The sequence below is a fragment of the Microcaecilia unicolor genome, chromosome 3, assembly GCF_901765095.1.
Source record: "Microcaecilia unicolor chromosome 3, aMicUni1.1, whole genome shotgun sequence".
Taxonomy (NCBI): domain Eukaryota; kingdom Metazoa; phylum Chordata; class Amphibia; order Gymnophiona; family Siphonopidae; genus Microcaecilia; species Microcaecilia unicolor.
Window position 1 is genome coordinate 72,336,040 of NC_044033.1, and position 23,122 is coordinate 72,359,161.

The 23,122-nt window shown below is 45.4% G+C and overlaps 1 protein-coding gene across 1 annotated transcript in view; it reads left to right on the top strand.

Moving 5' to 3' along the window:
• PTPN14 (protein tyrosine phosphatase non-receptor type 14) overlaps positions 1-23,122 on the top strand; it is a 231,772-nt gene that overhangs the window by 118,186 nt on the left and 90,464 nt on the right. Inside the window, 1 exon segment of the mRNA XM_030196037.1 lies at positions 9,436-9,533. Within this exon segment, the coding sequence (XP_030051897.1) occupies positions 9,436-9,533 (98 nt within the window).

The following is a 23,122-nucleotide window of genomic DNA, read 5'->3' on the forward strand; positions in this document are numbered from 1 at the left end:
TCCATAGCCAGCAATCCTCCTCTCTCCTCTCCCCTCCATTTCCAGCAAATTGTCCTCTCCCTGGGCCCCCATGTCCATCCTTGTCCCCCTCTGCCCTTCCCTCCTCCATCCATAGCCAGCAATCCTCCTCTCTCCCCTCCCCTCCATTTCCAGCAAATTGTCCTCTCCGTGGGCCCCCATGTCCATCCTTGTCCCCCTCTGCCCTTCCCTCCTCCATCCATAGCCAGCAATCCTCCTCTCTCCCCTCCCCTCCATTTCCAGCAAATTGTCCTCTCCGTGGGCCCCCATGTCCATCCTTGTCCCTCTCTGCCCTTCCCTCCTCCATCCATAGCCAGCAATCCTCCTCTCTCCCCTCCCCTCCATTTCCAGCAAATTGTCCTCTCCGTGGGCCCCCATGTCCATCCTTGTCCCTCTCTGCCCTTCCCTCCTCCATCCATAGCCAGCAATCCTCCTCTCTCCCCTCCCCTCCATTTCCAGCAAATTGTCCTCTCCCTTCACGCGATTCGCGAACCGCTTAGCACTGCTTAAAAAAAAAATTACACATCAGCAGGAACAGGCTGCTTCAGCCAATCCCAGGGGCCTTCCTTCAGCGTGTTCCGCCCAAGGGCTGAAGGAAGGCTCCTGGGATTGGCTGAAGCAGCCTGTTCCTGCTGACGTGTAAATTTTTTTTTTAAGCAGTGCTAAGCGGCAGCGCGGTTCGCAAATCGCGTGAAGGGGGGGGGGTGGGGGGGTGGGACGACGCGACGGCAACGAAGAGGAGAAACAAGAGAAGTGCTGCGTGTGCCGGTAAGCTGCTCAAAGGCACAGGGGACGCCGTCAACACTGCCAGGTGGGGACCGGAGCCGGTTTTAAAGGTCATGGTTGGGCTGGGGAGGCTTAGCCTCCCCAAGCCTCTTATACGGGGCGCCTATGCCTCTGCTCTTTCCTCCGCACCCTGGGGCCTTTAAATCTTTTACTTCCGGTCGCAGCAGCGTCAGTGAAAGCGGAGCGCTGCCGACATCTCCCTTCGCGCTCTTGGTTCCCTCAGTGTCCGCCTTCTTCTAGAAGGCGGGACACTGAGGGAACCAATGAGTGCAAGGGAAGGGAGACGTCGGCAGCGCTTTCACTGACGCTGCTGCGACCAGGTAAAAGATTTAAAGGCCTCGGCGGCGCGGGGCGAGAGTAAGCACCGCGGCGGCGCCCTCCAGAGGTGGGCGCCCCCCTGCGGCGCTTACCCCGCTTACCGCATCGGCACGGCCCTGAGTCTGCCCAGCACTGGCTTTATTCCTCAACTACTGAAGTTGCCGTTGAAGCCCACTCCAGCCCATCCAGATCTGTCTAGCCATAATGGGAGCACAGACTGTAGACGTCTGTCTAGCATTGGCCTTATTTCCCAATTACTGTGTAAGCAATGCAAAGTTTTGTTTTGATTTGATTCCATTCCCTTTCCATATAGGACTCTTTTGTGTTTATCCCACGCATTTTTGAATTCCGTTACCATTTTAGTCTCGACCACTTCCCATAGGAAGGCATTCCAGGCATCCACCACCCTCTCCATGAAAAAATACTTCTTGTCCTCTTGTTCTGCCGTTTCTCCTTCTCTGGAAAAGAAGATGCCTTTGTTTGCTTGGATTCAGCTGTGTATCTTTTCCCCCTTCTGAACTTGGAGAGAACTGACTCACATTCCAGTTCATTTTGGTGACTTAAAAATTGTAATGTGCACAGACTGGATTGTATGCACGTTTACCTATGAATTAATGTGTATACAGTCGATTTGCATGTGTTAAAAAATGTTAAAACACATACAAAAAAAAAGGTTTTTAACACGAGTGTGTGAAATGAACTGAAAAAATTTCACTCAAAATTTTGAAAAAAAATCTGGAAAAATTCAAAAGGAGCAGAAAATGTTTGGCTCAGCACATCTGTACCTTTTCAAGCAAACTAACTCTCAGACATTTTCGTCCCTTTTTATATTTAGAACCATTCTTTTATCCAAAACAAATGTGGCTGTTAATGTCAAAGTGGCAGCCAGTTTATTTATTTATTTTATTTAGATTTTGCTCACACCTTATTCAGTAGTAGCTCAAGGTGAGTTACAATCAGGTACACTGGATATTTCTCTGTCCCAGGAGGGCTCACAATCTAAGTTTGTACCTGAGGCAATGGAGGTTTAAGTGACTTGCCCAAGATCACAAGGAGCAGTACTACTACTACTACTACTACTACTACTACTACTTAGCATTTCTATAGCGCTGCCAGGATTACGCAGCGCTGTACAAGTTTAGACAAGGGGAAGGACAGTCCCTGCTCAAGAGAGCTTACAATCTAGCGGGATTTGAACTGGCCACCTCTGGATTGCAAGACCAGTGCTCTAACCACTAGGCCACTCCTCCATAAAGGAGATAAGAGAGACAATGGGCCCATCAGCCATTATCCAGGTTCCTGATTAAGTTACCAAGGCTAAAAAGCAAATGTGTGCGCTAGAGGCCATTAGCGCTGGACTAGCGCCCACATTTGCTAGCGCAGAATGCTGAGAGCCGACGAGAGTGTGAACCAATGAGCTCGCTGGCTCACAGTGCAATGAGCATGCAAATTCATGCTGATGAGGACATTCCCTGTTCCTCCCCAGTGCTCAGCGGGCGCTCTTTCTGCTGTAAACCCTATACCAGCATGGAGCTGGCATTAGGGTGTATGAGGGGCAGGAGAAGGCTAAGGTAATTTCAAACAATTTTTCTTGGACACAGGAAACGTTTTGATCAGTTCCCTTAGGGTATATAATATTATGGGGGGGGGGGGGGGGGTGAGTTAGTGTTTGGTAAATTACTGTGTTGGAGGGACTTAAAATAATTACATCCCCCTTCTCCCCCAGAGGATTCACTAAGTCATAGTTACTCATAAAACCCAATAGGCGTCTCTTCTTTATAAATGTTGCCTAATCTAGTCAGACAAACTACAGATGTGGAAACAACACCAGAATCCCACAGAGAAGCACACACCAAGGAAGCAGGAGTGGGTAACGGATCCAAGTACTTCAAACAGACCAAGGCACACCCAGTATAACTTGGTGATTCTTAATGATGAATTGACACGGTATCATGTTTCAGCACACACACGTGCCTGCCTCAGGAGTCTCTTCAATGTATACTAATGTGCCTAGCTTCAAAGAATGAAACACTAAAGGAGGTCATGAAAAAGACCGTTAATCCAGAAACTGATCATCTAAAAGATATGCTCTGTCGTCAAAAGTAACTTCCAGCTGTTAGACAACTTCTGCCTTCCACTGAACTCCCTAATGCTGAATGCTGTTTGCATCTCATTAGCGTTGAGAATTAGGGAGGAGTTCTTCTGCACTGGTCTGCCGCTATTTAGTACAGCACCAGAGTTTTGAGCATCTGACCCCTAATTCTGTATATATTTTTTCAGTTTGCCTGGCCATTTTGTCCTACTCCTTTGGGCTTTCATCTAAACTGGATCCATTTTCTAGTGGATTGCGGAACCGTGAACCTTTATTTGCAAGTGCCCAAGATTTTCTACCCTATTTTGTCATTCCCTCCCAATTCCCTTAGTCCAGCCACTGCCGTATGCATGGAAATCCCCTTGCTAAAAGCCATACCAGATGTAAGCGATATGCATTCATTTGGTTCATTGACATGCCTTAAAAATGTTAGTGCGTGCTAAGTTGATTTAATGTGTATTAACTGACAAATTATCATGCATGAAGTCAATTAGTCCCTGTTAAAATACAATAGTTTATGTTTAAAAATTGCTATTAAAAATGAATGTTTGAAATGAATCGAAAATAACACCCAGAAACTGGGAAAAACTCAGAAAGAAACAACAAAAAAAATACATTTTTCTATTGCCTTTGCAGAACACATTTTTTTCAAAAAGCCAACTTTCCCCTGCCCCCTGGTAATCAGATTAAGGGCAACATTTGCAGGCTGTTAGCTTGGGGACACCTTCAGCAAGCATTTACAATATCTGAATCTTCTCCTCATACCATGCTTCCTGCTTGCAAGATGCTGGGGAAGTAAAGTAGAGGAGCAATTATAGAGAACCATAGAGAAGAATATATGAACAATTATAGAGCGTGATAGAGAAGAATATATGGATGCTTGAGATGCAGTAGGAGGTTTTTAAGGAAAAAAGGGAAGATGGAAAGGATCTTAAGTGGGGGATGAAATTCAGGAAATGGTGAATTGAAGTTTATTTATTTTACAGAGTACACCGCTTAGACCAGTGTTAGGGGGTGGCAAACAGGGCAATTGCCCTTGGCCCCCATTCCATAGGGGGCTCCAAGCCCGCCTCAAACTGAAGGCCAACTTTAAGGCCCCTTTGCTGTATCCGGACCTATATAAGTTAGGACAGCATAGGGCCACCGAGAGACACAGCTGGGCCCGGGGCAGAACCGTATTGCCGGACCCAGGGCTACACCGGACTGCCTCGTGCTCCCCCCCCCCCCCCCCACTCGTGCCGCCACTACCTCCTACCCGCCTCCTTACCTTTCTGTCTCTGCCTCCAAGGAGGGGGCCCGGCGTCCTTTCGTTCTCCTGTCCGTGCCAGGAGTCGGTTCCCGGATGATTGCATTAACACGATATTGTGCTAATGCAATCATCCATGTCCCAACTCCCAGCACAGACAGGAGTAGGAGAGGACAGTCCCGGAAGCAGGCAGGAAGAAACTTGCCAGGTCCGGGCCCCCCCATTGGAGACTGGGCCCGGGAAATTTTGCCCCTTTTTCCCCCCTTTTGGCGGTCCTGGGGCATCACATTCTTGGCTGGTCATGACCTGATATTCAGTCCGGTGCCCAGAACCCATAGATGTCAGCATTTAAAATACCATTGACTGCCGTTGGCTGCATGGTGGCTGGAGTAGCAATACCTGAGGTGCGGGGGGGGGGGGGGGGGGAGTAAAGAGAAGTGGAGGAAGTGGATGTAGAGGAACCTGTGGGAGGGGGATGGAGTGGAACCTGAAATAGTGAAGAGAAGGGGAGACAGAGAGTGAAAAGGGAAAGAGCAGAGGGGATAATGAGTATCAGATGATGTAAGGGAAAGATGGTGAACACCAACTGCACTTCTCCCTTAAAAAAAGAACCCCATAGAATCTGTCCAAATTTCATTTTCTTTGCTTACATTTAGTAGTGCTACCTTCATGATGAATATCAATAGTAGCTGTATTTCTATGTGGCCAGATTGAAAAACAGGCCCATTTTGAATCCTGTACTTAAGCAGGTGGATAGAGATAGCAGACCAAATGGCACAGCGGCATGGACTCTGAGTCTGGCAAGTGTCTGTCACCATGGAGCCATGACTGGGAGTTCCTCTACCCGGGAACTGTGAATGCTGCGTCTGCAGCCTCGGCAGCCAGCCCGCAGAATAGATTCATGGCCCAGCAGTTGAAGCAGGCTGGCCCTAGCTTCTGCATTTTTTATATGCTGAGATTCTGCTACATGATTAGTCTGGTGCTTCTTTTCCTTCCTTATAGCAAGATTGTACTTGTGGCTAATTAACAGTAGGAGTCACTACTGCTTTAGAATAATTTCACATTGTGAATTGTTGTGAAGTGTTTCAGCTTTACTGTATATAATACAAAACTCCAGTTCTCCTTTGGCTTAGTCTAGAACATTACAAGGTCAATATTCAAAAGCACATAAACATAGAAACAGAGAAAATGAAGGCAGATAAAGACCATGTGACCTATCCAGTCAGCCCATCCATCCATGCCATCTTCTCTCCCTATCACTCCCTTGTCCCAAGCTTTCTTGAATTCAAATACAGTCTTCACTTCCACCAACTCAGGATGTTCTACGAATTCACTACCCTTTCCATAAAGAAGTATTCCTGAGGTTATTTCTGAGTCTGTTTGCTTTCACCTTCATCCTAAGCCCCCTCATTCCAGAGCTTCCTTTCAACTGAAAGAGACTCATCTCCTGTTCATTTATGCCAGGTAGGTATTTAAATGTCCCTATCATATCCCCTCTTTCCTGCCTTTTTTCCAGAGTATAAATATTGACATCTTTAAGTCTGTCCCCATACACTTTATGATGAAGACCAGTGACCATTTTAGTAGCTGCCCTCTGGACCGACTCCATCCTGTTTATATCTTCCTGAAGGTGTGGTCTCTACTTGTATGGTTGGGACTGACCACATAAGTGCTTTTTTTTTTTTTTATTAAAAAAAAAATCCAGGCCAATTATATGGGTAACTTTAACTATTTAAGTTTCTAACCTCCAAATTCTATATAGTGTGCCTAAAGATCAGTTCTGAAATCAGTGCAGATTCTATAACAATGCTCACAATTTATCAAGCTTAAGAAGTTAATGAGCGCTGATAACAGCACTTAACAATAATGAGCATTAATTGGCACTGATTATAATTTAGGTGCACAACTCGCTAAGTGTATTCTGTACCGATGTGCATCAAACTTGCAATGAGCGCATGCAAAAAGGGGCATGGAAATGGGCATTTTAAGGGTATTCAGAAATTTATTTATAGCACATGGCCCAGAGTGCCTAAATCTATGCACCGGGATTTATGCTATGTTTTGCTTGGTGTAAATGGATGTGCATAGATTTAGGCGCTGAAATATTAGCTAAGCATATTCTATAATCAGTGTCTAAATCTAGGCGACGATTAAATGCCATATACCCACCTAAACACTATGGTCTAAATATGTACATATCTTACATAGCACATACTTTGCAGGTAGATATACATATAGGTGAGTCCTGGCTGAGACCTGCATAAGTGCAGACCACAGTTCCTCCCTCCTGCTCAACCAAGCATAGTCAGATCCCCCTCCCTCCTGATCATCCCCCCACCAGCAAAGCAGTGGCATAGTCAAACCCAGTATTTTGGATGGGCCCAGAGTTAACTTAGATGCGCCCTTCCACACCATGCCACACATCCCCCTCCCCCCCCCCCCCCCCCAGAGATCTAAAAAAAATGTAGGTTTTTTTTCACCTACTTCATCAACATCTCTCCTTTGCGGCGTCTCGGAATCTGCCTGCCAGTCGCTGAAACCCGTACTTCCCCGGTGCACCTTACAGTTGTCCCTGACGCCTGCAGTGATCCATTATTGCTGCCTGTGCCAACTCCGCAGTGTCTCAGCATCTGCCCACCTGTCGCATCAGGGGAGGTTCTCGTTGTGGAGCTCTTCAGCTGGCGGGGCTTTGGCTTCCCAGCCAGCAAAAGTAAAATTTTTAACCGAAGGAGGGGGCAGAGAAGAATGAGTGGCTTCTCCAAATGGGCTGCTGGCTATACCCCTGACATAAATGTACAGGATAATGCCATCCACGCTTCTTCGGTCTGTGCCCTGAAAATGGTAAGGACAAATCAAGCTCAAGTATTCATATGTAGTATCACACCATACCTTATGCTATCAGTTTATCTTGTGGACAAACTGGATGGGCCCTACAGGTCTGTACCTTCCGTCATCTACTATGTTACTTTGTAAATGGCAAGTTTCTGCCTGCTATTTACAAATACCCACTTAACTTATACAATGGTTGTTTGTAAGAGGTATGTACACAGGGGAGGAGCATAGGTGAGACATAGACATGTGTACCACTTAGGTAAGTTACAATCAATGGTACTAATGGTACTAAGCCACTTGGACTATTGCAATGCACTCTACGCTGGATGTAAGGAACAGACCATCAAGAAACTTCAAACAGCCCAAAATACCGCAGCCAGACTTATGTTTGGTAAAACAAAATATGAAAGTGCAAAACCCTTAAGAAAGAAACTACACTGGCTCCCACTCAAAGAACACATCACGTTCAAGATTTGCACGACCGTTCATAAAATCATTTATGGAGATGCCCCGACCTACATGCTGAATCTCGTGGACCTACCACCCAGAAATGCTAAGAGATCTTCCCACACCTTTCTTAACCTACACTTCCCCAGCTGTAAAGGGCTAAAATACAAATCAACACACGCGACCAGCTTTTCTTACATGAGCACGCAACTGTAGAATTCACTTCCAACTCAACTGAGATCAATCAATGAATTAATGAGCTTCCGCAAATCCCTGAAGACTTACCTCTTTAACAAAGCCTACCATGAGATCCTTTAACTAACTATAACACAACACCTACCCAACTTATTCAGAATAGATCTTTTCACTGCTTGACCAAACATCTCTTATCTTCTTTGACTTCTTTGTAACACCAATTGTATTCTTTAACCTGATATGGCAATGCTATAACAGGTCTTTGTAAGCCACATTGAGCCTGCAAATAGGTGGGGAAATGTGGGATACAAGTGCAATAAATAAATAAATAAATAAATAAAAATACTGCAAGTTATGCATGTTCCACACTTACTCCAGCTTTATGGTTGCTATACATGCCATTACGAGGATACAATATGTTTGCATTCAGAAGTGGATCTGTTACAGAATCAGCTCTTCCTATACAGCTTCAAGGTGCCTATATGGAGATGCCTATTTATAGAATTACCCCTTTATTGGATACATGCTGGAAAAAAGGCAACACTTGCCCTAATGCTCTCGCATCATTCTTCTTGTCTGTCTTGGATCCTCCACCCTAATTTTACGCCATTTCTCTGCTGATGACTTTTCAACTGGAAAAAAGGACCAACAATATTACCTGTGCTCCACAATGACTGATGTTTAATGTTCTTAAATCAAAACAGAGAAAATAAAATATATTTTTTTTCATTGGACTAACTTAATACATTTTTGGTACAATAAAAAGGTATCATCTTATTTTCTTTTCTATGTTTTGATTTATTTCTACTTATTGCCTTTAAAAATGGACTAACACGGCTACCATACCACTTTAATATTCTTGGAAGAACCCTTATTAGCTGGAAAATATATACCAATTATAAATGTCTAAGAACAGCAGGCCTAATCATCTTGCAATGCTTAGTGTAAAGATAATTAGAATAGAATGATTACTAGCTATGGTAGAGCAAGAAAGGGAATAGAAACGTGAAAATGTAACTATTGGAAAATGAATCCGCTGCCTGCTATCCTGGGCTGTTACTCCTGTATTTTGATATTTTTTTTGTATTGTCTTTGGGTTCATGCTGGTACGCTCCTGTATTAAAATTGGTTAAGATGCTGAGAAATGAGGTGGAGGAGAAACAGGAGAAGAACAAAAACGTTCCGCTGAGAACAGAAACAGCAAAACGTTGAGGTGGCCAGGGAAATAATGATGTCACTGGAGCCACACTCAACAATAAAATTAATAACCAGAGTGTGGCTCCAGTGACAAATGAGATGGAGGAGCCATAGTACCGCTGACACATTGTTAAATTAAGCAGACACAAACAAAGTTCTTGCTCGCCTAAAGTAATGTAAAAATGGACATGCTTTCTGCTTTTGCTTCAAACCAGTGGGAAGATAGTTGGGGAGCAATGTTTATTAGAACATAACTATCCAACTGTAGCCCGATAATCAATGAGTGTCTCTTCTCTTTCTGCAGATATCAGTATTACCTCCAAGTGAAAAAGGATGTTCTCGATGGCAGGTTACGCTCCTCAGTAGATCAAGGAATCAAGCTAGCTGGTTTAGCTGTGCAAGGTAAAACGCATTATATGCCACTTTTCTTGTGGTAACAAGGCACTGTGGGCGCTGTAATTGTTTTGCATATTGGGCTATTCTTCATAAAGGGTTTAAGGAGAATTCTACAACTGAGCACCTCAGTTTAGGTGCCCCCCAGGATGCGCATTGGGAGCCTCTTCTATAATGGCATCAGGACTCCCAGATTCCACTATAGAATATTTGCATAACCTGCAATTGGCACACCTAACGTATATGGGTCCGCAGTTACACCAGCCATAGACCTGGCATAATTGCAGCTGCGTAAATGTGGTAAGGATGTGCATAACGTATTCTGTAAGTTATGTGCATAAGTTGTTCATGCTCCTCCCATGTATACGTCCTTTGCATTTACGTGCTATGTAAGATACATGTGCTGTTGTAGAATTGCGCTCAGGTGCCCCAATGGTACCTTTTCGGTGCTAGTATTCTATATATTTATACACACAAGGGAGCTTGCAAGCGCCTAGATGATAGATTTGCCCCTTTAATGCTAGGTCCAGAGGTGGGAAACATTGGTCCTCGACGTTTCAGGATTTCCCCAATGAAGATGCATGAGATCTATTTTCATACAATGGAGGCAGTCCGTGCAAATAGATCTCATGCATATTCATTGGGGCAGTGGCGTAGTAAGGGAGGACGGCACTCCTGCCATCCTTTTCTACACCACTATGAATTGCCTCCGCTCTCTCCCCCCTCCCCCAGCATGCACTTTATACCTGAACTGGTGGGGTTTTCAAGCCCCGCCAGTGGAAGCCCTCCTTCCCATGCGGTGTGCCATCTACTCTCCCCATCTGCACGTTGTTGGGTTTTTGTGCAACCAAGCATGCATGAGGAGGCCCCCCCCCCCCCCCCCCCGCATGTGTGAAAAATGCATATGCATAGGGAGAGTGGATGGCGTGGCGCAAGAGCAGGAGGGCTTCCAATGGCAGGGCTTGGGACTCCCACCAGCCATTCGCCTCAACTTTGGGGGGCCTGGGATGCCTGCCATGCCCTTGCCAAGACAGTACCCAGAGTGGTCTGCTCCCCCCACCTCCGTTACTATGCCACTGTATTGGGGAAACCTGAAAATCTGACTGGGTTGCAGCCCTCAAGGACCGATGTTGCGCACCCCTATGCTATACTGTAGTATGGAGGATGCAGATCCATCAGCCCTCACATTTTTTGCAGCTTGATACATTTTAAAGTAAATAGAAATACTTTAAAAAATGCATGGCCTCCTTTTCCTTTTTCTTCTTTTTCTCCATGTTGTTCTTGATCTCTCCAATTGTGGACTTAATTCAGAGCAAAGTATACATTATTCCCTTTGAGGACGATATTCAGAAGGATATAGCCACTAAAATGGCACTTAGGTGGCTATCCGGCGCTGAATATCGCCGGATAGCGGCTTAAAGATAGCTGGTTATAGCACGCGATATAACCGGCTAGTCACTGATTTTAAAAGTCAGACTGGCCATATTTGGCCATCAAGATAGGTGGAATAATTTTGACTGGTCTGATTCTAACCGGTTAGTGCTGAATATCAGCTTGGCCAGTTCAAGTCGGACTGGCCAAAGTTAAACCAGATATTAAATGCCGGTCACCAGAAACAGCCGGGCATTGTATATCCAGGTTCAGCGCAGACCTCGGGAGACAGCCCGGCTATGAAAATTGGGCAGTTTGATTTTTATATAACAAGAGTTGTCATTTTTCTTTCTACTAGGCTCTTTATTTCTTTACAGATTGTATACTTGGATGTGATTATTTTGAATATTTCATAAATATATATTTTTAAATGCATAGCCGTAGCAGCACCTGTTATCCAAATAAGTGCACTGACTAAGGCTATCCCCTGATTTTCTGAAGCACTCCAATGCTGTCTGGATGATGCTGGGGTGTAGGAGGTCAGAGCATGGGCAGAGGCAAAATTTATTTAGGCAGTGCAGATATTCAAACTTCTACACAAATAACTAGGTAAAGTTAGGACAGCAAAACTGAATATTGATGATACCTAGATAACGGTGGTGCTGTCCATTCTACCTGGATATTCAGTGCTGCTATCTGGATACCAGCATTTAAACGAAACACCAGCTGTGGATTTTTTTTTAAATCTTTATTTAATACCAGTAAGTAAAAGGAACAGTCAACAGCAAATAAGCAGCCCATCAGGAAGAGCAATAACAGAACCTCAGGCACAAACAAAATACATACCCATAGTCAATGCATATCTTGCCCCCTAGTTCTAGAAGAGACCCCTGTCCATTAACTAAATAAGGTAAGGCACTGTCCATCTCATCCACTGGTGCATTTTGAATATATGTAGCTGTGGACTTTCAATTTTGGTCTGACAGTATGTGGCTTTTCATTTTCATTTCATCCCTTCACCCTTCCTGTTGCTGACTTTGGCCATGTGAAACTAGTAGCCCAAAATGGTTTTGAGCTAATAGGGGCTGCATTTTGTAAAATGAGCTTTATGGAAGAGGAAAAAAAGAATTTCCATTATGTAGCTTTCTACTATTCCAGAACCTATGGGATAGTTTTGTTCATCAACCAGTAGGTGGAGATAGAGAACTGAAAACTGAGCTGAGACATAGTCCAGCTCTTCAGTATTTTCTGTCTCCAGCAGGTGGATGGATGCACTTTTCAGCCTCTGGTTCTGAGTGCTTTGCTTCTGGTCCAGTTAGTCAACTGGTCCCTAGTTGAGCTTTGCGGGTGGCTTGAGTCTGCAGAGTTATATCTGGAGATCTTCAGATCCCCTGTCTCTGGTGTCCAGTGATCTTACTTCTCCCCTCCCTCCCTGTTTCCTGTGGATCTATCCTTTTCCAGCACAACAACCTTAAAGAAAGAAAGGAGTAGGAAAGAGGTTTGCTGGAGAGCGTGGGACAGAGTGTCAGTCCTGAGCCTTTCTCATCTGGGATAAGAGTTGTGAAGACTGTGAGCTTGGAGGGAGCAGCCAGCAGTGGTAAGTCGACTTCATTTGGACTCAGAACTGCTTGGAGGGCTGAGAGTTCTACTTGGTGCAGGGGAGGGATCCTGACTCACCGCTTGAGACATGTGCTATGCTTGTGACAGTTGGGGTGAATGGCAGCTCCCATGGAGGCAGTTAAGTGGTTTTCCTTCTGTGTGAACCACCAGACAGTGTTGGTGCGTTGCAGTGTGTGAAACCAGGAATCCCACAGGATGCGGAGGAAAGAGTCAGCAGCAGCACATCTTCAGATTTTGCGCAGCATCCGAATATGTTGGGGTCTTCAGGCTCTCCGGCAGGTCTGGTGCGCAGTTTGATGCAGGAGAGTACGAGCACAGGCGGACATTTTATCAGGGCCAACTGGCAGTGAGAAGCAGCATCTGTCTGATCATGTGCAGAGCACAGCCACCATTTTACAGCCTCAGCACCTGAGCATTCAGCTGCATTGGGATCTTTGTTTTCTCTGGAATTTATATTGCTCTTACACCAGGCCTATTTGCTAAAGCAGGGATAGTTGCTGTTAGTTGCTTCAATTTCTCACCCTACTGCTCCTCTGGTTCCTAAGAGATCTCATTTAGACCTCCAGGAGTGGGTAGATGAGGCTGTCTCTGCTTCTCTCTTCTTATTTGATGTGGCCTCGGTCTATTCAGAGGAGCAATCATTGAAGGAGCTGTTAGAGGAGGGGGATGAACAGAAAGTACTGAGGGTGTTTCATAAAGAGGAGCTCAATACTCTTATTTCTGAGACACTGGCAGTGCTTTCCATTGAGCAGCATTCTGCTTCGGTGTCAGGAGTTCTATCTTCATCAATCATGAGGAGGCATAGAGGTCTTTCTAAGATCTTCCCGATGCATCCAGACATTCAGGACCTGATTACAGCTGAATGTAAGCTGAGAGTGGGAAGAGACATGGCTCACCTTCACCCATTAGTTCTATAGGAGAAAAATAAATTGCTACTTCCTAGGGTGGACTCCCTAGTTATGGCAGTGACTAAGAAGACCACCTTGCCTGTGGAAAGGGGCATTGCCCTAAAAGACTTACAGGATAGGAAGCTAGAAGGCTCGCTGAAACAAACCTTTGAAGTGGTCTGTTTGGGCCTTCAAGCGACAGTGTGTAGCTCATTCGTGGCAAGAGCATGCCTGAAGTGGCATCAGCAGTTGGCAACACAAGTTGGGCGCTATAACGCCAAGCTGGAAGCAAATGTTATTTATGAGACATTACAGGTTATGGCCCGCAGTAGCATGTGGGCAATTTTGATTGTGGCATTGGGCAGTGGATGCCGTGTCAAAATCCTATCTAGTTTGACTGCCCTTATTGTAAACTGTTTTGACTTCAGTGAGAATCAGTATAGTAAACCAAATAAATGATAAACAAAGATCTCAGTAACTTGGTGAAAGAACTGGGGAAAACTAAGCAACTACAGTTGCTGGAGCATAAGCTGAAAGCATCTGGTTGTCTGTCTTCAGGGGGCTCTCAATCTCAATTTCGAGACAGCAGATGGTACCCACCTGTTTGTCAGCAGTATGGTCAGAAATATCGCTTTCAAGCATGCCAGTCTTCCTTTCATGCAGACAGGAAGCCCTCTCTCAGTCAATGCCTCTAGAGCTTCTCAGTGATGTGAGGCTAGTCCACTCTTCTTTTCCTCTAATGCGAGGACATCTTCAGGAGTTTTAGGAGTAGTGGGCAGGGGCGTAGCCAGACACCCAACTTTGAGTGGGCCTGGACCCAAGATGGGTGGGCAGAATAACCCCTCCCTGTCCCACAGGTGATTTGGTCTCTCCTTGTCTCACCTGCATGCCATCTGCTATTTACAAGGTATGCAGGAGGGACAGTTGTTGGGAGCTTTCAGCTGGTGGGGCTTGGGAATCCCTGCCAACCACACCATAGGTGTGCTGCTACTGGGTGGGCCTGAGCCCAAAGTGGATGGGCCTGGGCCCACCCAGGCCCACCCTTGGCTACGCCACTGGTAGTGGGTCAAAATCACTTAGGCCAGTGGATTCTGGATATTCTTACAGAAGGTTACAAGTTGGAGTTCTCTCACCTGGTCGCCCCTCTCTTCTTGCAGTCTCCTTGTCAAAAGAAAACCACGGTGGTCGAGGTTCAAGTCACCGATTTCCTTGCTGGTACTCCAGGTCATTGTTCCAATTCCCCAGGCTGAAAAGGGACAAGGCAGATACTCTGTCTACTTCATTGTCCCAAAGAAAGAAGGCACCTTTTGTCCGGTCTTAGATCTCAAAGGTCTAAACTGCTGTATCCGAGTGTTCTTTTTCGAATGGAGACACTTAGAGTAGTCATAGCCTCTGTCACAATCTTTACCTGTAGCCGGGTCCAGACCAGGAGCGTCGGGCAGTGCTTCAGCGCATCAACTCGGGGGCAGGGCATGCGTCTCTTCGGGGTGGGTGCTGTCGCAGCGGGCACAGTGCATGCGGCTCCCCTCCAGTGCTCTTTCTTCCATCTTGAGGGAACACTTCCTGTCCTGCCGTCACTGACATCAGATGCTGCTGGCATTTAAACCAGCTCAGCCCTTTTCCAAATGACTCAGCTACTAGTTGGGTTGCTCTCTTGGCTCCTTGGCTTTCCTCATTGATGCTGTCTTCTGCCTGCTACTTGCCTGAACTCTGTGCCTGGACCTTGATTCTGTCTTCTGCATGCTTGAACCCTGTGCCTGGGCCTTGATGCCGTCTTCTGCCTGCTGCCTGCCTGAACCCTGTGCCTGGACATTGAATGCCGTCTTCTGCCAGAATCCTGTTTCTGGACCTTGACACCGTCCTCTGCCTGCCACCTGCCTGGACCCTGTGCCTGGACCTTGACGCTGTCTTCTGCCTGCCTGAATCCTGTGCCTTGGCCTTGATGTTGTCTTCTGCCTGCTGCCTGCCTGAACCCTGTGCCTGGACATTGACGCTGACTTCCACCTGCCGCCTGTCTGAACCCTTTGCCCCAGCGGAACCTTGACGCCATCTTCTGCCTGTGGCCTGCCTGAATTCCGTGCCTGGGGAATCCAGCTTCTCTTGGTCTCTTCTGTTTGGCCCCTCTGGGGGTCTCCCTGTCCACTTCTGTTCCAGTTCCTCTTCTTCCTTCCAGTACCCATGATCATCCAAGGCCTGTCAGCCGCCTGGACCCAGGGACTCAACCTCTGGGGAACGACGGTCACCATAGGTGAAGCACTGGGCTTGCCGACTGCTGTTCCTGGAACAGAACACCGTCCTCTCACCTGGGCATCATTGCCTAAGGAATGGCACAAGGACTCACTACACATGACAGCCTCGGTTCAAGTGGGAGAATTTCTCATCACCCTCGATCTCAAGGAGGTGTACTTGCATATACCCATATGGCTGCTGCATCAGAGGTTTGCATTGCTGGTAGGCTTTGCCCTTCGGTCTCACTACAACTACTAGAATGTTTACCACGGTTAGTTTGGTTGTGGTGTCCTTCCTTAGGCTCCAGAGAATCAGAGTTCACTCGTATCTCAACGACTGGCTCATTCGTCCATCATCCTATTTGGACAGCATGGCAGTGACGGAAAAAGTTATCCATCTTCTTTAGTTGTTGGGTTTGGTCTTGACTATTGCAATTTCCTTTTTCATGGTCTCCAACTTTATCAGCTACATTGCTTACAATTAATTCAAAATACTGCAGTTAAGCTTATTCATGGGGCTGGAAAATATGACAGTGTTTCCCCTCTTCTGATGTCTGAACACTGGCTCCCTATCCAGCTCCATATCATATTTAAGGTTGTAGCACTAATATGTCAAATTCTTCATTTCGGAATTCTTCATTTCAGTTCTTGTTCACATCACTTCTTCCTTATGTGCCAGTTCGTCCTTTGCATTCTTCTAGCTAACATCTTCTCATCATTCCTTCTTGTCTGCAAATTCATTCACACCGTGCTGGATCAACCTGTTTTTCCATGGTTGCCCCTACCCAGTGGAACCTCATACCCTTGGATCTTTGCACTAAGCTCTCTTTTATGAGTTTTAGGCCAGTCCTGGAAAGAGAGACATGTACTGTATGTCTTCCGTCCTTGACCCTTGGCCACATGTTGAAAAGGATTGCATTGCACCAGGGTCAAAAAATTCTCGTAGCCCCGGATTGGCCATGGAGGGTGTGGTACGCAGACCTGATTTGACTGCTAGACAGGGGTCCTCTCCATCTTCTATAGGTACACGGCCTACTAAAGCAAGGTCCAGTGCTCATGAAGGATCTGTACCCCTTTGGTCTTATGGCTTGGCCATTGAAAGAGCTTAGTTGATATGAAAAGGTTATTCTGATTCAGTTATTGCTACCTTCTTTCAGGCCTGTAAATGCTCTACATCCATAACATATGTGAGGGTGTGGAGGACATTCAAGGGTTGGTATTCTCAGCGCGGACCGCAGACTATCTCCCTTCTCTGCTACACCTAGCATTTCTCCAAGCATGTCTTCAGAAAGGATTGGCGTTGGGTTCTCTGAAAGTTCAGATTGTGGCTTTGGCTTGTTTCAGGGGACATCTTCAGAAGATTTTTCTTGCAGCTTACCTCAATATCATTTGATTCTTGCAAGGAGCGAGCCACTTGCAGCCTCCCTTTCGTACATTGTGTCCAGAGTGGAACCTTAATTTAGTTCTTCAGGCTCTTCAGAAGCATCCTTTTGAGCCACTCTGGAAGACCTCCTTGAAGGATCTTATGCTAAGGACAGCAGTTTTGGTGGCTGTTGCATTGGCACATAGGGTTTTGGAGTGTCAGGCTCTCTTGTCGGGATCCCTTTCTTCGCGTTTTGGAAGTGGGGGGTCTCCCTGCACACGATTCCTTCCTTTCTTTAGAAAGTGGTATCAGCATTTCATCTCAGTCTGCAGAGAGGACAAAGAAGATCAGTATTCTTCTTTGAAGGTTCTCGATGTGTGTAGAGTCCTCATTAGATATCTGAAAGTTACAAATGAGTTTCACAATTCAGACAGACTTGTGTTTATTGGTAAACAGAGACTTGGTATCATGGCTTCCAAGTCCACAATTTCTAGATGACTGAAGAAGACTATTGCATCCGCTTATTAGCTTGTTGAGAAGCAAGCTTATTCTATGAGGCGTACTGGGTGAAGAGTATCTTACTGTCTCTGCTGGATATTTTCAAGGCAGTGATGTGGTTGATACTGCATACCTTTGCCAAGCACTACAGGGTGGATGTTGTGGCGCGCTTGGAAGCCAGTTGTGGTGTTTCGGTCTTCAGGGTGGAGGCATCAGGATCACACCCACTCTAGGGATTGCTTTAGAACATCCCACAGATTGTGGAATACTGGGAAGCTACATAATGGAAGGAGAAATTAGATATTACCTGATCATTTCTTTCCATTAGCCCTTTCCACTATGCCAGAGTCCCCCCACCCCCACCCCAGGGTTCTGAGATGTTTAGTCGGTGCGATGTAATGGGTCAACGACTATGACCTTGCATGTTGCTTTCTGCATATCTCACGTTCTCTACAAGTTGTCCAGAGAAGAAAGAGGTCCACGCGTGTTTGCTCAGCTGGTTAGCGTTAGGTTAACAAATTGTTTAAGGTTGTTGTATTTTTTCTGAGTTTCTCCTTACTGCTTGTGTATGTAAATACTGAGGGCTGGACTGGATGACAAGAGAAAGAGATGTCTCAGCTCAGTTTTCAGTTCTCAATCTCCACCTGCTGGTTGATAGACACAACTATTTCACAGTTTCTGGAATAATGGGAAGGACTAATGGAAAGAAAATTATCAGGTAAGACCTAATCCTATATAATAATTTGCACTCCAATGTTCCATTGCTGTCTGGCTGCCTGGGTTCGTAACATCTCATGACGTCAGCCAGCCTCCAGTGTTCCATTCCTTTTCACTGCCCCGCCCTCGCGTCAAAACGTAATGACGTCAGAGGGCGGAACAGTGAGAGGGAAGGGAACGCTGGAGGTGAGCTGACGTCAGGATGTTACCAACGGAAGGCAAGCCAGCCAGGCCAGCCAGAAAACGATGAGGTACAAAGGAAGAGAGAATTGTGGCACATCGAGGGCAGAGCACAGCAGAATCGATGGGATGGGATGGGAGGAGAGGACAGGCGAGAAGAGAATTGCGGGACACGGATGGGAGGGCACGGAAGAGGAGAATCGCTGTACATGGAGGGGATGGGAGGGAAGGGAAGAATCGCTGGACATGGAGGGGAGGGGAGGGCAGGGGAGAGACAAAAAATCGCTTACAAGAGCGTTTCTAGGGCCCGTTTCATTGTTGAGGAAACGGGCTGCGTTCCACTAGTTTCTCCATAATTAGCACACTTTATAATTGTACTATCTAGTCTGATGTGAGAATTAGGAACTTGGAGTTTAAATGGCAGCTGAAATTTAATGTGGACAAATAGATGCACATAGGGAAAGATAATTCAAGCTCTAGCTACATGATGCTGAATTCCACAATATGGATCACCACCCAGGAAAAGGTTCCTAGAGTCTTTGTGAACAATATGCTAAAATCCTCACCTTGATGTGTGGCGGTGGTCAAGGAAGCAAACAGAAAGCTTAGAATTATTTGGAAAGGAATGAAAAATAAAATGCCCTTTATGAATATATGATGTGAATGCATTTTGAATGTTGTGTGCAGTTCTGGTCACCTCAACTCAAAAATAAATATCAGAAAGGATACAGAAAAGGGCATCAAAACAATGAAGGGAATAGAAAGACTTTCCTTCAAAGAAAGAAAGGCTACTGAAGGGTTATTCAGCTTGGAGAAGAGATGATTAAAGTGGATATGATAGATGTGTACAAAATCATGAGTGGTTTAAAACAGGTTAACAGGAAATGGTTATTTACCTTTTCAGACAGTAATAAGACTTGGGGATACTCCAGGAAACTAACAAGTAGGACATTTAAAACAAATTGGAGAAAGTATATTTTCACTCAATGCATAATCAAGCTGTGAAATTTGTTGCCAGAGGATGGGATCAAGGCATGTAGAGTAATTGGGATTAAATGCGGTTTGGATAACTTCCTAGAGGAAGCAACCTTAAAGCATTATTAGTCAAGTAAAGTTGGGAAGCCACTGCTTTTATCTGGGAGTGAGCAACAGGGAATGGTTCTATCTCTTTGGGGGATCTTCTGAGTACTTGTGACCCAGATTGGACACTGTTGGTGACAGAATGCTGGGCTCAATGGACCCTGGTCTAACTCAGCATATGATGTCTGTACGATAGTTGAAGTGTTATGTTGATTATCGTTTACTGCAGTGATATTTCTGGTATTGCAATGATGCTTATAAGATGCCAGAAGGAGGAGTGCTACATTGGGGGTGGGGGGGGGGGGGGGGGGGGGGGATATGACCTTTTGCTGCTTGCAAAAGATGAAGAAAACAAAAAAAGATGGTGGTAGATCACTGTTTTTCCAACATGGGGATATTTATTAACAGTCAATCAACTTCATACTGTAAAATGACATGACCCAGTCCTACATTTTGGTGCCACAGGTGCCTGCCTCAGGAGTCAAGTAAATTCAGATAAAGTTGATTAGTTGAAATCCAGTATAGCAAGGTGGAGGAGTGGCCTAGTGGCCTGCTGTCTAAATGGGTTCCATAATGGGTAAAGAATGCCACCAACATTATAAGCATAACGTTCACAGTCTTATAAATTGATGTCATTAGAGCCTATTCCCCAATTAAAATTACTGATGCTGTCTTAAATGTTTCTTCTGATAGCAGGTACTTATAACAGATTTCATTCGATTTCCTTATTCAAACCCCTAGGTTGTACAGTTTCCCAAAAATATGTAAATTGTTCTTTTCGCAGTAGCTGTTGTGAAACATTGCCATCTCTTGGCAAGAATATCTTCCAAAGAACAGCAAACTGCAAATCGCCAACTTTATGGTTGGTGCTGCATTAGTGATCCTCTAAAAGTGTTTCATCCAGACAAAGAAAAATAACCAATGTGCATAGCAAAGGAAGGAAAAAGCTTCAAAGAGCTCAAAATCTGAGCCAAAAGGATCTAAATGATCTCTTACTGTTTCATCATCGGCAAAAAGCTTTCCAAACAGACTTAATTAGGTGCTTCACAGAAGCAACCCTTTGAGCGGTTGAAAATGATTCAACTAAATTCTTCCTTTCCTTATATACAAACTTGAACAATAAAATGAACTCAGGATGGAACCTTAAGACTCCCCAGTATTTAGATGCTGATAGATGAGGAGGCAGTATGTTGATGCCACAAAGAATCACATAATGGGAAGGAATGGGGAGAACCCCTTTAGTGGGTGGGATTGAGAATCGAGGAAAAAGCATTGAGTAGATGGGAGTGAGAATTGTGAAAAGAGCATCAGGTGGGTTGGGGTAAGAATGGGGAAGAGAGCATTGAGTGGGTGAGTAAGTGGGTGCGGGGTTAAAATGTGGAAAAAGCATCAAGTGGGTGAAACAGTGTTAGAATGGGGGAAAAGCATGAAGTTTATAGAGGTGAGATTAGAGGGGCAAGCATCAAGAGGATGAATGGGGGTTTTAATGGGGAAAAACAAGATGGATAGTCTCTACTGGAGGAAAAGGAATCTCTAGTGAGGAGAGGTTGGAAGAAAGAGAAGGAGGGAACAGAAAAATGGAGGGAAGAACCTCTAGATAAAGAAAGCGATAACGAGGGAAGGAGAAGGCGAACAGAGGAAAAGAAGCATTTCTAGAGAGGGTGAGGTAGAAGAAGAGCCTATAATGAAAGAGGGGAAGGGAAGGGAGAAAGGGGAATCTGTGTCTGGAGTGGGTGTGGAGAAATGGTATGGAGGATCAGGAGGCTGGGGGCTTAGATAGCAGTATTAAGAGGTGGAACTATGAAAGACAGAGAAAATATGGAAATGGGACTGGAGAGAAGATGAAGTGGAGGTATTGGAAGCTGGGTAGGGGGTAAGAGGAAGAAGAAATGGCCTAGATTTATTTATTTATTGCATTTGTATCCCACATTTTCCCACCTTTTTGCGGGCTCAGTGTGGCTTATACCAGGAAGGGTTGAGTTACAGGGATGGAGCTGGTAAAAAGCAAGATTTGAACTCTAGCTTTTCTGGTTTTCAGCCCATAGCACTTAACCACTAGGCTACTTACTTGCCATTGTCTCCTGTGTTGTTGTGTGCTTCCTGTGTCTTCCATATTTCCTTTTATGACTATTCCTTCAACTTCTCTAACATGAGTATTGTCTTATTTTTGCCCCTCCCATTCTCTTTCTAAAGCTGCAGTACTAGCAAGAATTAATGTTTAGACCAGCGTTTTTCAACCAGTGTGTCATGGCTGGTCCACAGGTGTACCACAGGAGTTGAGGGTCATTTATTAGTAGGGCCTGCTTAATTTGTGCTGGAACAGAGTGTACCTTTTCAAAGTTTTCTTATCTCTAGCGGTCGGCACCAGCGAGCAGTAATTCATACAGCCTGCTCTTGCTAACCCCAGAGCTTTCTCTCTGATGTAACTTCCTGCTTCACATAGGCAGGAAGCAGGAAGTTACATCAGAGAGAAAGCTCTGGAGTTGGTATGACAAAGGCTGAATCGCTGCTCGCTGGTACCGACCGCTAGAGACAAGCAAACTTTTAAAAGGTACACTGGGGGTGGGGAGGGGGGGGGGTCAAGAGACAAGGGGCGATGCCCAGTTGCTAGCTGGAGAGGGGAAGAGACGGTAAATGCTGGACTGGACCATGTGTGGGGGTGCAGGTGGGGGGGGGGGGGGGGGAGAAGAAAGTAAAATGCTGGACCGTTTGTGGGGGGTGGGGGGGGTGTAGAAGGTAAAATGCTGGGCCATTTGTGGGGGTGTGCTTTGAGAATTTTAGCCCATGTAAGTGTGCTGTGAGATGAAAAAGGTTGAAAATCTCTGGTTTAGACAATTCTTTGTTTGGTTAAAAACAATATAGTTGGCAAAATCCCATTTTTTATTTGGGGGGGTTGATATTCAGCCGGCAGCGCTCAGCATTATGGTAATTGCCGTTGTTGTTATTCCCAGAAATTCAGTGCTGGACCATGTCTGAGTTTCGGCATTCAATTTCTGGACTTCTGGAGCCAGCTAACCCATAGCCAGTTAAGTGCGATATTTAGCACTTAACTAGATATGGAGCACCACATAAAGATAGGACTGACTTTTATGTGGGACCTTGGCCAGTTGAGTAATGAATATCGGCACTTAACCAGCCCCCGAAATAGCCAGTTTTGAGTTTGGGGCAAAACAGCTATTTTCAGTAGCACTATCTGGTTAAGTGCTGCTGAAAATGACTGGTTAGACCCAAACAAGCGATTTAACTTGCCAAGAGCTGTTTCTGGCCAGTTAAATTGCTTTGAACATCAACCCCTTTGTTTGCATTTGGTGTGTGTAAGTGGCATAGCACGTAAACACAAGGGGGTATATATGAGAGGAGCATGGGTGACAATGAGCGGCACTCACACTTACACACATAACTTACAGAATACTGTAAGTTATGCACATCCCTGCTGCATTTACATTACTGCCTTTATACCATCTCTACGCCGGTGTAACTGCAGGCGCACAAAAGTTAATGTGAGTTGATTTTTCACTCTTTTAAAAAGTACAAAGACCACGTAATTCCATGAAATTACATGAAAATACTTTTAAAACAAATAGGAAAAAATATTTTTCAGTCAAAGAATAGTTAAGCTCTGGAGCTCATTGCCAGAGGGTGTGGAATCGGCAG